At 34.7% G+C, this 15,143-nt stretch overlaps 2 protein-coding genes across 2 annotated transcripts in view; one reads left to right on the forward strand and one right to left on the reverse strand.

Annotated features, from left to right (window-relative positions):
* Positions 1 to 7,905, reverse strand: part of Brr2 (U5 small nuclear ribonucleoprotein l(3)72Ab) — a 45,791-nt gene extending 37,886 nt beyond the window's left edge. Inside the window, exons 1-10 of the mRNA XM_071592857.1 lie at positions 7,858 to 7,905; positions 7,442 to 7,605; positions 7,112 to 7,283; positions 6,773 to 6,965; positions 5,125 to 5,279; positions 4,633 to 4,882; positions 2,360 to 2,731; positions 895 to 1,088; positions 599 to 754; positions 181 to 351 (exon numbers count right to left, since the gene is read on the reverse strand). Coding sequence (XP_071448958.1) covers positions 181 to 351; positions 599 to 754; positions 895 to 1,088; positions 2,360 to 2,731; positions 4,633 to 4,882; positions 5,125 to 5,279; positions 6,773 to 6,965; positions 7,112 to 7,283; positions 7,442 to 7,605; positions 7,858 to 7,902 — 1,872 coding nt within the window. The 5' untranslated portion in view covers positions 7,903 to 7,905. The remainder of the gene's footprint in view (positions 1 to 180; positions 352 to 598; positions 755 to 894; positions 1,089 to 2,359; positions 2,732 to 4,632; positions 4,883 to 5,124; positions 5,280 to 6,772; positions 6,966 to 7,111; positions 7,284 to 7,441; positions 7,606 to 7,857) is intronic.
* Positions 4,145 to 12,813, forward strand: LOC139694354 (tubulin alpha-1 chain-like). The gene is made up of 6 exons (XM_071592858.1): positions 4,145 to 4,165; positions 8,500 to 8,713; positions 9,699 to 10,000; positions 10,237 to 10,548; positions 11,339 to 11,554; positions 12,550 to 12,813. Exons 1-6 carry the CDS (start codon positions 4,145 to 4,147, stop codon positions 12,811 to 12,813), a joined length of 1,329 nt encoding a protein of 442 aa, XP_071448959.1.
* The last annotated feature ends 2,330 nt before the right edge of the window (positions 12,814 to 15,143 follow it).

Here is a 15,143-nt window from a genome sequence, read left to right on the forward strand (position 1 = left end):
ACAAACTTCTCCCTTTTCCACCTAACCACTCCACTCTACCGATGAGTAATAATTCTCAAATGACAATTGCAAACCTCTTAACATATTAACTTCAACCAATTTAAAATTCGTTCATGATGTCTTAGTCCAAAAATTACAAATACATAATATTTTTGCTATGTTATGAATAACCCTTCTCACAATTATAACCAGCCGGACAAGCTGAGTGAAGCTTTTCTCTCCTCCTTTTCGAGTTATGATGTCCCACTTCTCAGGTGTACAGACAATAACTTGTGTGGCTTGAATTTGCTCTCTTGTTAATTGGTGATCTCCAGTCAATTCAGATACGGTCAGGTTGTATGAACTTAACCTCTGAAATAAAGACATTTCCATGAATGACTACAGGGTTAAAAAGTCACTCCATGATAAATGTTTTCAAAAAATTCAAACACGAATAAAATGTTTTTGTCGATATTAATTTAAACAATATATATGCACTGCATCTTAACTCTAACCAAAGCTAATACAAACACGCAATTACGACTTAATATATTAACAGAAATAAAATAAGAAAATTTAAATTTTCCCTTTTAAGCCAATAATACAAAAACCAACTTACTTTACTAAAGTTTCCAACCATTTCCTGCACCAGAGACCTCATTGGGGCAACGTAAATGATTTTGAATTCATCAGCATTAATTGTGCCATCGGGATTTATATGCTTTCCTATCTCTCGCATCATTGTTAGAAGTGCCACATTAGTCTTTCCAGCTCCCTAGAGGATAAAAATAAGAACATAAATAATTATTTTAGCATTTAAAATACTCAATACACAACTGTAAAATAAGTACAAACTCAAACTCAGTGGACAAATACAACCACTAAACTCAATGTACATATTATAAGAACACTTACCGTAGGTGCACACAAAAGGAGATTTTCATCCGAATCCAAAGCAGCTTTATGAAGCCTGCTCTGTATTCTATTGAGTGTTTTGAAATCCTCAAAAACTGGTTGGCAATACTTGGGCAACTTATCAATAGCAACCAGAACTTCCTCGGCACCAAAAGCTTTGGGTTTGAGAGCAGGAACATGAACTTCTTCATAACCTATGAAATTGAAAAATCAAATAAAAAGTATGAAAATACTGTTGCATAGACAATACTGAAGATACAAATATGTGCTGTTATGGAAAGAAGTACATACTCACTATAATACCACCATTTGTTCAAAGTGAGACCTTGCATGAAAGCAGCTTAAAATGTAATTATTTAGCAATGCACTAGATGATATGTTTACCAATTTAAGAAACATTCCAATTTACTTAATTTAATGCTGCAATCCACTCTAAATATTGCAAAAGTGAATGTAAAAAAGAATGACACTTACTTAAGCTTTGCCACACCATAATTTGATGGACTGGCTAGTTTTAATTGGTCACTACACCAAAATGAAGTATGCTATTAAATGATAATTGGGGATGATTTAAGATTGTTATAACAAACTTTTCAGTTGAAATTACAAGGGAGTAGAAACCATGGTTGAAAGAGAATATCTCTACTTCAAAACTTGGAGGAAATAGTTTTCCTAATGTATATGTACTACTACAAAACTGTTTCATACAGCTATTAATTGCTAGAATGCCTATGCTACGCCAACAATAAGAACGGCTAAGAACAAGATGAAGAACATAACTCATATTGAGTGGATTGCCATTTAGAGAGGAATACCTGTACCTAGTTATATTATGGTATGTGCTTTCACCATTTATGTAAACATTTCCACAGTTATTTGGAGGGAAGACTGACAATTTGGAAATTTAAATTCAATGTTAATAATTTGTCAATTTCCCAGACTATTCCACACGATACACATTCTACGACTTTTCCAGGCAAATACTTCATGCCATAATTTGGCATTAATAAATATGCTTTGCCTCCATTTTTTCTATGGATGAATATTTTTCAGCTAGTTGCTTTGGCCAGCAAATTACAGGGCATAGATTGCCAGAAACGTATACTTGGTATGAAAACAAATTGACTAAGTTTTCCAGATTAATCAATAAAATTCAAAAGTTTTTTAGGAAAAACCTTAAATGTTTATCATATAATTCTTATTTTCACACCACTTTTCAAATGCCTCAACTTCTGAAGACGGAATTCCATGGTGATTTTCTTTATAGTTTTCAAAAATAGGCCCCCCAAACTCTTAACCTCTCAAATGCTTTGTTTAGAAAAATATGCTTCATGTTCATATTTCTATGGTTTTTCCAAATGCACATTGCATTTATAGAAAACCTTATATCTTACGATCAATGCATGCATTTTCCATGAACAGGTGTTCATCAGGCCAACATAATAGCAATCAGCCATGAACTCACCCTTGCGTTGTTTACGAAAAGACCCATCATGAAGCTGGCATCTCTTATTGGCCATGAAGTGAGACCCTGCAGCAAAAACAAGGTCCTCAAAGTCCAGTAGCTGCCTCGATCCTGAAACCTGGCCCCCACCACTAGAGCTGCTGCCCCCACCTCTCTCCTCAATACCATCCATCCCTTCTGATTGCTCCTTGCGTCTGGTGGCACGTGCAACGGCCACACCACCATCCTCCCCACCACCCCCCTCCTCCGCCTCCTTCCCTGTGTCTAGCTGCCTCAAGATACGTGCAAGAGATTGATCTTCATTCATTCGATCCCGAATCCGCTGCCTTTCAGACTCACTTTGCGAAGAGGCAAGAAGTGTGCAGTACAGGACTAAAGTGGAGAAAAGAAAAATGTAATTGATACCATGCACATTTATCTACCATGTAAACTGCCAGGAATAAAGGTAAAGAACTAAAGAACTAAGAATCATATTAAGACATGTTCCTCTCAAAAGAAAAATAGCCATGATTTGGTAATAAAAAAAGATGAGGCAAATACTAATCCATGATCATTGCATTCTTATTTTCAGAACTTGATCATGATTAAACACCGAAGGTGCATATTTCAAAACCAAAAAGTGTGCAAAGCCTAAATTGAAGAATTACATCCTATAACAGAGAAGCTTGGTAAAATATCCAAGCAGGAGTAAGGAATCTGAAACCAGCATAAGCCTAAGGATCACAGGAATACAGCAAATTCTCGATTATCCATGCAAATGAATTAATGATGAAGCATGGATAATCAAATGCACAGAAAATATGGTTGTGATAAAAAATTGATTCAATTCGTACAAATCAAAATAGAAAATAAAAATATGAGGCTTTGATTAGGAAGCAAATTAATTCCCTTTGTGATACATTATTTTTTCAGCAATGGAGAGTACATTTTTTTGTTTTTCAGCCTTTTTCATTAGGGTGGAAATATAGTTTCACAAGAACACAGGACTATCAAGTGAAAACATATTGCCCGAAAGCTAAACTAATCCCATAGCCAGGAAAAAAACGATGAGAGGCTAAGGACAAATATTGGCAAAGGATCGCCATAACGGATTCACATTCATAATATGATTAAAGGAGAATATGGAATTCTCAAGGCGAATGAATATGAGGGAAATGATAATGAGAGAGTACAGTACAAAAATTTATAAACTAAAACAGTAAACACTATTGTCAACTTTTGATTTAATGATCAAATTAAAAACATTTAAGAAAGCCAAGTCAAAATTGCATTTTAAAAGGTATATAAAAGTTTCAAAGCATTCAATCAACTTTACATTGTAATTTTATTAAAATTTTGAGAAGTTAGGAAGAGAGAAGAGCATGAACAATCCACAAAACAGATACACCTTACACAAATAATTGAGAGTTTACTGTACTTAAAATTGAGTAGTTTTGCTGCTATATTTGCTATTTAATCCTAGCCACACTCCCCCAAATAATATGATAATCATGAACTTAATACATAGTCAATCATCTTCAGTTTTCAACAAGTATACACTCAAAATAGTCACAATACACACATTTACTGAGCTCACAGCAACTTCCTCTGATTAACTAATGTCCACACACAACCTACAACATGCCATGTCTTTGTGATGGCTTGGAGGCTATGTCATTGGAAAGTGCAAATATTAATTGACATACCAAGAAAAAATACATAATTGGCAGAAAATTAGGATATGACGGCTTAAATTTCTGATGCAAGTTTGTCTAAACTGTCTATTTGTAAACATGTCAAATTAAAATGCAACAGTTGGTCCAACTGGTATGCCAATCATAACACAAATGTACTGAGTTTAAAATTTGTTGTCTCAGGCGTAACTCTGTGGAATTTGCATAACATATTGAAATGTAATGAAATAATTGACTTTGTAATTCCACACACTTTATTTAAAAACAAGACCCAGGTTTCGACGTTGAACGTCATCATCAGGTGGTCCTCATAGAAGCACGCTGGCTATATATACCTTCTGATCATAGGAGGGGGGGATTGGTCAGAGAGGGAGGTTGGAGGGGTAAAAAGGTTACAATGTAGCTGGAAAGGAATTACAAAGTCAATTATTTCATTACATTTCAATATGTACTGAGTTTAGTTCTCTGCAAACTAGACCTATGGTTAGACAGTGGTATTACATATTGAAATTTTGGTAAAAAATTAAAATAACAACACAACCTCCAAACTATTCTGCTACCATTTATATGAATCTTAAACCAAACTTTAAGTCTACTCACTCATATGCCTGTGTTTTTTAAGGAGTTTGATGAAGTCAAAGCAGTCATATCCAAGAAGCAAGACCAGTTGGTTTTCGCAATCACGATCATCTCCTGCATCACGGAGAACCGCTAACACTTCCGCAGCTTTGGCCTGTGATGCCATTGCATCCTCATAAAATTTTGAAAGGCGTCGCTGAAGCCAGTAGGCATCGATGTCCAAAGGATGCAGCCCTGTTTTCTCCTTCTTAGACTCCTCACCGCCACCCAGCTATAGTCAATAATAAAATTAAAACATTTAACCTGACAATTCGGAGAAACATAATTCAGCAATAAAAACATAGGAAAATTTAGAACATTAACTTAGCATCCATGGATCAATACAAGAATCACTTTATAATCGACATTAAAGAAGTGATTGCCCTGTCACTATGTATTTGCAAATGAACACCCAACAAAAATTCTGAACACCTTTAAACAAACAAACAATTAACTGTGGAGTGCAATACTAACATTCTCAGCATGGATGGCCACATCCAATTTTGCCTCTTCACCTTCTTCCTCATCCTCCTCTTCTCTTACTTCTCCATACACATCTTCATCATCCTCCTCCTCAGATTCTTCAAATTGAACATTTATTCCATATGTCTCATCTATATTTTCCTCAGCTGAAAGAGAATTATGACATAACCAACTTTAAGATAAACAAAAACTATCATTGATGGCAAATAAGACTCGTTTTTTAAATTACAACTAATGTTATCAGCTCACAAGGAAACTCTAGGATTGATATGATGCCGTTCATAGAGGTAATGTTTAGATTAGGGGGCAATTGGTTTTAATGAATTGTCACAAAGATAAATGACAGGACGTGGACTCAATTTAAGTTTTGAAATAGAGAAATGAATTAAAGATGTATCCCTGTAATTGCACATGATATACCTTATTAAGGATATTCAAATGAGTATCATCTCCAATCACAATTCCTACTTAACATAATGTGTGAATGGCATGCATTACTATTTTTTTCAATTTCACCAACAGATCTGTAACAATATCTTAAGACTTCACGAACAAAGAAAGCTGCAATAAGGTGAGTGTTATGTTTTAGGTCCAAAGTGTAATCTGCATCATGGGTACCAGAGGGGGTGCAGCAGTCAATACTTGGGGGGTTTACCAAGTAACAGGAAAAAAGAAAATTGAAATTACTAACTTGCATTTTACCCAATAATGAATATTGATGCACGTGCGTTTGTGGGTTAAAATATAGTCAGAAGTAATTATATTCTGTCAAATGCATATATGATCACATTATTTCGAACACCACTGATTTACTTGTTGATTGCAATATAATGTCAGGTATTCACAACATAACATGGTCATTACTGATCGATTCCAGTCTAATGAATCAGAGATTTCATTGACTATAAGCATATAAATGAAGTATTTTCTCAGCCTCGGGAATAACCAAGACTGTTAGAAAAATATTTCAATTTTTTTCCTCTTCAGCCCACATCCACAACTTTTCCAGCGATGAGCCAATACTCAGAAAATGTGTATCTCGTATACACAAAGGTGAAGAGTCTTAAATAATTATTATCAACCAACCGTTCAGGTCTGCCATTTCGTAATTTTCTAAGAGCACTTTAGAAAATATAATACCTGCCCGAGCAGCTAAAATATCACAATTTACCACATTACACTTAATGAACAAGGAAGGTTTGTAAATGATAATTTAATCACCGTCAAATTTTATGCCTACTAAATGCAAACAAAGAAAACTTCTCAAATATTCTGCAAATTTGAATTTCAAATTTGCAGCATATTTGAAAAGTTTTCTTCATCAATTCATTCATTCAATTTGAAATTCAAATTTCTGCATATTTGAAAAGTTTTCTATATATTTGAAAAGTATCATACGCTTTTCAAATTTGAAAAAACCCAAAGCCAAAGGCCTTCCCGTTTTCCAATCAGGGCTGACATTCTTATCTACTTATAATTAACAGGTCCAGTAATGGCAATGTCCTTTTTTGGTGTATAACTACTAAATATGGGATGGAAAATGATAGCCAAAGACAAAAATATTTTATGTCAAGGTATTCATCAGGGTTATATCAGCTTAGCTTAATTACTTGTTGGGCATTCATTTCAGGGAGCTTACCCGTAATTTGTGTTTTTTCTTCTGAGCCAAAATCAGTTATCTTCTTTCCTAAATTAACTAGTAAAGCAAATCGCTCTTCAGCTAGTGCGCCAAGCAAGGCTTCTGTTTCTCTTTTCTTCTCACGTTCCTTCAGTCTGTCGTTCTTAAGCACAGCAAGAACTTCATCAGCAGCACCACAAAGAATATCGCGAGGCTGAAAAAGTAAATTAGCGTAAATGCCAATAAATCAAAAAAGTCGAGGCGATAATATATGAGCTAATACATAACTTGTTTCTTGAAATAAAGGATACCTAATAAAATAACACTTCAAGCGTATTTTTACTACACTATCTTTCCAACCTGATCTCCAAGTGCCTCTTGGATGAAGCTGAGAAGAACTTCGTAAGTTTGCCTTGTTTCTTGAGTTTTGGGTCTGTATAATATTCCCACCATTTCATCAACTCCTTCTGACAGGAGGGTCGCTCCTTTCATTCTGGCGAAATCGTAGCGAGCTTCATCTCGCTTCTGACGCCTGGAAAGAAGTACCACTTGACATTAAATATAGCTTTGACATATATTCACCGCAGTGTTTAGAAAAACTACTTCAATGCATCCGTACATCCACGGGCCTATTCATAACATAACATTGGAAATTAAGGAAACATTAAGGAGAATAAAATCGACATTTACTTAGCCTTTCTCTCTTCGGCTTTTACTGGTCGACTTCTCTGATAACGATCCCCCATACGAGTTCCGTCCAGCTTCCCCACAAGGGACATAACTTCACCGGTGGCTTCATCTCTGCTCCGTCTTTCTATCAACCGTACATCAGCTTGAAGGACAAGATTGGAGTTCTGCAAGCATGATAATAATGATTTAGTTTATGGTGGTTGTAGGATAATTGAGCATACAAATAATACATTTATTTTCTAAGATGTTAGGTTAATTTTGTTTATAAACATGTGAGATACACGAGAGGATCCATTAACTTCACACTATATTAAACCTCTTCCCACCAAATACAAGCCATATAAACGCATACTAAATTAAATAAGGCCTATTTCCTGTAAAATATGATTAATTCTGGTTAACATAGGAGTAATTACCGCTTTGTATTCGTATTGAAGCTGACGGGCTGCGGCATCCGCCATGGCTTCCTACTGTTTTGGGACAAATTGCTAATCGACCTGAGATTTCGATTTTAGTGGCTTCTATACAATGTGGAAAACACTTTCCTATACCGCATGCAGCTCATTTGAAATGATTAAATTACGAAAACGATTTCAAATATACACATATAGTATTAATAATCCTGTTCTGTATTGTATGCAGTTATCGATAGATCTTTGATTACTATACGCGCCAAATATGAAACATTACACTTCAATGGACTGAAGTGAAAATACTTTTTCAGGCAATCTACAAGTGATTTATTTAGAAATAAAATTAATACATTTTGGGAAAGGTATTTTTTTAATATGAATATTTTTTAAAAATCTCGGTTTCTGACTTGATAAATAACAAAAAAGAGGTAAACAATAGTGACTATCCATCAGTTTTTGATCAAAATTTCTAAATTCACAAGTAACATTTCTACTCTACCAACATAATGGTGATTTATACCTTCAATAATCAAAATTATTTACTTTTCTATTTCAATGTCGCCTTATGAGCGAATTTTCGACATTCACTTACATCATCACACCTCTTAGCCCATAATGTTTAGTCCTGATTAATCCTGATTTCAGAAGGAGTGTTTATCTATTCACATTGGTCAAGCGGGAGTACAAATAGGGAATGCTTGCTGGGAATTATACTGCCTGGAACATGGCGTGCATCCTAATGGCACAATGGCAGCAAGTTCCTATGATGATGATAGCCACAATACATTTTTCTCAACGTCAGCAGCAGGGAAATGTGTCCCACGAGTGGTAATGGTTGATCTTGAACCAACTGTGATTGGTAAGTCAATTTTTTCAATATAGTTCCTCTCCTCGTTGTGTATATTACGTAATATGTGATTTCAAAGCATAACAAATTACCTACATCAGGTATTCAACAAAATATATAATATTTTAGTGCAAAACTTGAGCCAATTGATTAAATATATGTACATGCCCTGCACTAATTTATAGAATATCAGCAAAATTATAGTTTGCACGTGGTAAAAATCTAGCTATTTATAGCAATTATATTCAATTGTTCCTGGCTCAACTTTGTGGAAATTCATTTTAATTAAATTTTATTATACATTGTATTCTTCATTTAATTATAGCAATTATATTGAAATATACTTAAAAATTTGACAAAGCTTATAAAAAAGGTCCAATCAAAAATATTTTAGTAAATGAAGCATAAATGGAACATATTGGCAAGCCAAAACTCTTAATCCCAGTAATGATGGATGGATTAATCAACAAGTAAAGAAATACCAACCACCTATTTTGTGGCTGGCATCATCAGCTTCTTTTTAGTCTCCTTTTCCCGTTTATTATGCATTCAGTCGTTGGCATTTGAAAATGGGTATCTAACTACCTAAATAGGAAATATTTGTGAAGAAAACTTATAACAACATGCTCCCTACAGTCCTTTTAATAGATATGAAAGTGAAAAGACTTTTCAGTTAAAAAATATAAAGATGAAAGCCAACAACTGACCATAGCATTAGAAACTTTTTGAATATTCGGCTTCCAATAATTAAGCACATAAGCAGCTTAAAGCAAAAAAAAAATACTTTTAAGAACACCCTACCTCAGAAAACTAAGCATAATAATAATTTTTGCAAAGGCCATTTTGAGATAAACATAATCCTTACCAAATTTGCTTAACTAGTCTTGTCGGATGCTCATTCTCTCAAAGCATCCATAATAGCAAATCAGGCTATGGCCATGTTGTAGTACCATTAACTTAACCAATCTTTTATTTACTAATCACATTTTAATTGCAGATGAGGTTCGAACTGGTGCTTACCGAATGCTCTTCCATCCTGAGCAATTAATAACTGGCAAGGAAGATGCATCGAACTGCTTTGCACGGGGATATTACAACGTAGGACAAGAAATTCTAGATGTTGTATTAGATCGAGTGAGGAAAATTGCTGAGGACTGTAGCTCCCTTCAGGGCTTCCTCTTATTTCGATCTTTTGGTGGTGGAACTGGATCAGGGTTCGCAGCATTGCTGTTGGAACACCTGTGCTATGGATACGGAAAAAAAACTAAACTGGATTTTGCTATATACCCTGCTCCCCAGGTTTGCTATAGTCAATGATTTTGATAGATATAATGACCAATCTTAAGATGTTTGATACTATTGCATGAATGGGAAACCCAATAATTTATGTCCTTCATACATGTTTCACAGAAATTATTTCAGCAAAATCATTTTTTAGAAATATGAAAGGCGATTGAACAATATAGAAGATTAATCTTGTAATTATCGTATTACATTAAGTATTGCAATTTAACTATGATAAACTGTGTCAATAGGTATCCACTGCAATGGTTGAACCATACAATGCCGTTCTCACTACACATAGTACGTTAGAGACAGAAGATGTTGCTTTTGTAATTGATAATGAAGCTTGCTATGAAATATCAAGCAGAAACCTTGATGTAAATAGACCAACCTATACAAACCTCAATCGCCTGATTGGTCAAGTTGTGTCCTCTGTCACAGCCTCTCTGAGATTTCCTGGAGCTGTCAATGTTGATTTAATAGAATTTCAGACCAACTTGGTGCCATATCCAAGAATCCACTTCCCCCTGATTACTTATGCACCAATAGTTCCAGCATCAAAGGTAAATCACTAACACATTTCAATTTTAATATTATTTATCTTAGCTAAATTTGTATGTACCTACACAGCAAATCTCTTGGAAAATAGATGTATTATTATTCTATTGGTGCTACTCTGATTGAAAGGGTAACCACACAACCCTGGTTACTATTTTGACTAATATAATTTGGGAAGTAGCAATTAGGATCACAATAATTGCATAGTCACATTTTTATTCAAAATATGAATCCCTTTCATCACTTTAGAGGCAACTTTCATCACTTAATACTCACAATTCCAGTCAACTTTACTGAAACATAAAATTAAGAATGTTAGAAGTTTATGATTAATACATATATTGAATTTTTTTAAAATGAATCCTAAAAAAATTGTGATGAATTTTTTTAAAAAACATCAATGGCTGGAAAAGGGTTTTTTTCAATAATGGGAACCACTATTTTTCATGCCTTCTCCCTCAGTGGGAGCTGCAAGAGAGGAAAGAGATTACCCTCACACAAAGACTAGTACTTTGAAGGTTGATTGAAAGGGTCTCCATATGGTCTCCACATATGATGTTTTATAAATGATTGATTCAATGTACTACAGGAATGCATATTTGCATTCAAGCTAGTCCAAAATAATTTTTATGACATTGATCCACTCCATTATTTTCAAATCTGTCATATGAAATACCTGGTTTAATCAGAACAGCGAGGTACTCAATCCAGATATTTCCTATGTAACTGGGTTGGGATAAACGTTGTGTGTAAAACTACTTGAATAAGATTATTAAATGAAATTTACTGTTTTAGGCTTATCATGAGCAATTATCGGTTGCTCAGTTAACAAATGCCTGCTTTGAACCAGCTAACCAGATGGTCAAATGTGATCCACGGAAAGGGAAATATATGTCCTGTTGTCTTATGTACAGAGGAGATGTAGTACCTACTGATGTCAACAATGCAATAGCAAGCCTCAAGGCAAAACGAGGAATACGCTTTGTTGAATGGTGTCCAACTGGTTTTAAGGTTAATACTAGTTTCTAAACATATTCCAAAATATTTTTTAAGTCTATTGAAAATGAATATAAATGGCATGCCAAATGTATGGAGGATCATTTATTTTTTTTGCAATTAATACCGTAAAATGAGTCATACCTAAGTTCATGAATCAAATTTTTTCAAGTCAAAACTAAAAAAAAAAAACATTCAATAAAAGCTGGGTCTGCTGAATACAAAATATTTTACCTAATTCAGAAGAATTAGTTTTATTGGATATTCACCCACTTTATTGAACCATTTTTTATTCACTTTTTATCATTTTTTCTGCCTCTTGTTAAATGTAATGTGTGTAAAAAGGTGAAAGTGTAATTTTCCTGGATCGAAATCACCTGGCCCTCAACCATCAAAAATGATTGCCATTGATTTTACTTTTGATAATTTCTAGTAACTTCACTTTGACCTGCTCAAACTGTCCATGACTTTCATGTAAGCAATGTAAGGTTTTTTCCATTTATTGCCAGTAAAAACACTGGATACAGTAGGATCAGCATACCCATGAGTAGGTTTTTAAGCACATTTTAGAAACCTCTCTCTCTCTCTGATTCAAATTATACATGTATTAGAATAGAAGTGTTACCCATTCACCAGAATTGACATTAAGGTGCGCTACTGCACATACTTATGCTGCATGCTCTCACTTCTCCAGTTATTTAGAATATAAAAAGAAACACTCAATATATTTACTAAGCAAAATGATTCATTGCATTCATTAATGGATTTGTAATCCTGCAGACCACACCACATCAGGTAGTATGTTGAATCCAAGTCATCATGTTGAAACAATTGTTGTCTATTTGGGGTGAGGGCTTCATTTGTTATAAGTTTCTTGGAACATTAATTCTGATCAATTATATGACATATTGTCATATAGTGCCACCTTAACTTGTGGAAATATCAATTTAAAAATCTATACCAACTGCACTTAAAGAACCATTGTTAAGAAGTAACTTATATTCATGCAGGTTGGTATCAACTATCAACCACCAACAGCTGTTCCAGGAGGAGATTTGGCTCGCGTTAACCGGGCAGTTTGTATGACAAGCAACACAACATCCATTGTAGAAGCCTGGGAAAGGCTGAATTATAAATTTGATCTTATGTTTCGAAAGAGAGCATTTGTGCATTGGTATGCATTAGAAGGAATGGAGGTTTCAGAGTTCAAAGATGCAAGAGAAGATCTTGGTGCTCTTGAGTTGGACTATAAGGAGGTTGCCAGTGACACATAAGAACTTGTAAATCCAACCTGAGAAACATTTCAATCATTTGCTGGGCTAGTATTTCAAATATCCAATTTTCAATCTTCAAAATTTTTTGCTTGAACTTAAGGCAAATATTATATAAATTTCTATAAAAATCATATTTCTAATATACAAATTCTTGTTCTATTAAATAAATTATTACATTATAACACACAAGAGTGCCTCATTAAAGATATGAGGTTGGTAACCCTTAATATATGACAAAATGCATGTTTTTTAATTCCTAGATATCTATGGAAAGAGAGTAAACTTAGTCATAATCAATGAATCACAATGTTGGCATAAATATTACTTGGAAGTGCACACAAAATGTTTTCAGGACATCATTTGTGAAAACTTCAAACTAAGTGACATAAATTTAGAGAAAAATACATATTTGATGTTGATCATGACTTTGGTTGTTAGCATTATGGTATACATTCTCAAAGGTCACATATTTGACCTAGGCAAGCTGTTTGTCAAAAACTAACCAAATGAATGTCATAAGAGACATACATATGCTGGCATTTCCTTGTCACATTATGTTTTGGAAATATGCACTTAATTTGCCATAAACAATGGCAAACTCACTCACAATAATAAGAAAATGAGGGCCTTAAAAGTGACCATGTCCTATGTAGTCGACATCATAATGGTTAGGCACTTTACTCAGATATACAGGTATGTAAATACGAGGGTCATCCGGAAAGTAGTACCCGTTCGTGCCGCATGAAGTGCTGACGACGCGAGTAGCCGCTGGACGAGGTCAGATAGCTTCAGTGGCTTGTCTGCCTTCTCTGAGCCAAGTTGCGTGACGCTAGCATTGCCTGCGTTGTTTCTGTGATTGTTTACAATGTTTAAAAAAATTGAGAACGCCGCCAGTTGTGAAGTGAGGGCAGTGATTAAATTCCTCAATGCAAGAAACGTTCGCCCATGTGATATTCATCGCCAATTAAAGGAGGTGTATGGAGACAATGTAATGGACGAGTCGTCTGTCCGGCGGTGGTGTCGCAACTTCAACATGGGGAGGGGGAACACACACGACGATGAGCGTTCGGAGAGACCGTCTGTCATTACAGACCAACTGGTGAGCTCAGTTGACGAATTCGTGAGGAACGATCGGCGCGACACAATTGATGACATCTGTGAGAATTTTCCCAATGTTTCTCGAACAATTGTTCATGAAATTGTTAAACACCATCTGCATTATGCAAAAATTTGTGCAAGATGGGTCCCTCGCGTATCTCAATGAGCTGGCGGCGAAGGACTATGCAGCAGGAATACAGAAACTTGTCACACGTTATGACAAATGCCTTAATTTGCTTGGAGATTATGTTGAGAAGTAGTTTAAAGTATCCTCTTTCAAATAAAATTTTTTATGTTTGTTAATATTTACTTTTGTGTCTTTATTTCACGAACGGGTACTACTTTCCGGATGACCCTCGTACTTACCTATCCAAATAAATATTAACCTTTTACAGCTTTCAGCTTATATTGCTGGTGCTCCAATGGCCTTAATGCTAACTGCAAACTGGCTCAGAGGATGCTATTTATTTCCCACCAAAAATAGCACAATGGCCTAATAAAAATGACATTTAAAATTAGTATCCCTGGTAATATTTAAGGAGGGAGAATAAAGAAGTAGGTACGTCAAAGAAGCCCAGGAAAGGCTAGGTAATGCTCAAGGTATTGAAAATAGAAGGGATTTGGTAGAAAGAAAGCACTGGAAGAAAGAGACAGCCTTTATGGATGCAAAAGAAACCATTAAGTGCTAAGAGTGGTATGAGAAGGAACAAAGATTGACAGGAGGGTGGTCATTGTATCATTAAAATATAGTGAAGTAGGGGTCTGAGAAGATCAGAAAATATTAAGAAGTTAAGAAAGCTTACAGTTATTGATAAGAATGAATTGCATACGCTGAAATGTGAAAGAGTTTCAAAAATCAAAATATGAGATACTGAGTCAAATAATTATTGAAATTAATGTAACAAATTTTTTTTAAATCTGATACAAAAGAGGACATGTTAAGTAATGTTAAATGGATTACCAAGAGCTTTCTCCATTAGCAAAATGCTGGATGTTAAATATGTAAGAAAATGTGAAGTGTGGGAGATGATCATACAAAATGCATTCAAAGATGATGAGGGTTAGAAGTAATATGGCAATGAATCAATAATTTTTTACTTTGTTCTTAGGTCCAAATTTTAAGACAGGTGGAGCATTTTCCCATGCAAGGGATGTGATATTAATGAAGGGTCTACTGATTATTAAATACTGGAGCACTAAGGATAGTGCCTGTGAGAGAAAGAAAGAGAAAG

Source organism: Hetaerina americana, unplaced genomic scaffold (assembly GCF_022747635.1).
Source record: "Hetaerina americana unplaced genomic scaffold, ioHetAmer1.1.p SCAF_5, whole genome shotgun sequence".
NCBI classification, from domain to species: Eukaryota; Metazoa; Arthropoda; class Insecta; order Odonata; family Calopterygidae; genus Hetaerina; species Hetaerina americana.

Excerpts from the sequence above, each read along its gene's own strand:
- LOC139694354 (XM_071592858.1), top strand. The coding sequence starts at position 4,145 with ATGCAACAGTTGGTCCAACTG. Across the intron at positions 4,166-8,499 it reads TGCAACAGTTGGTCCAACTG|AAGGAGTGTTTATCTATTCA; the intron begins GTATGCCAATCA and ends TCCTGATTTCAG. Across the intron at positions 11,555-12,549 it reads GGTGTCCAACTGGTTTTAAG|GTTGGTATCAACTATCAACC; the intron begins GTTAATACTAGT and ends ATATTCATGCAG.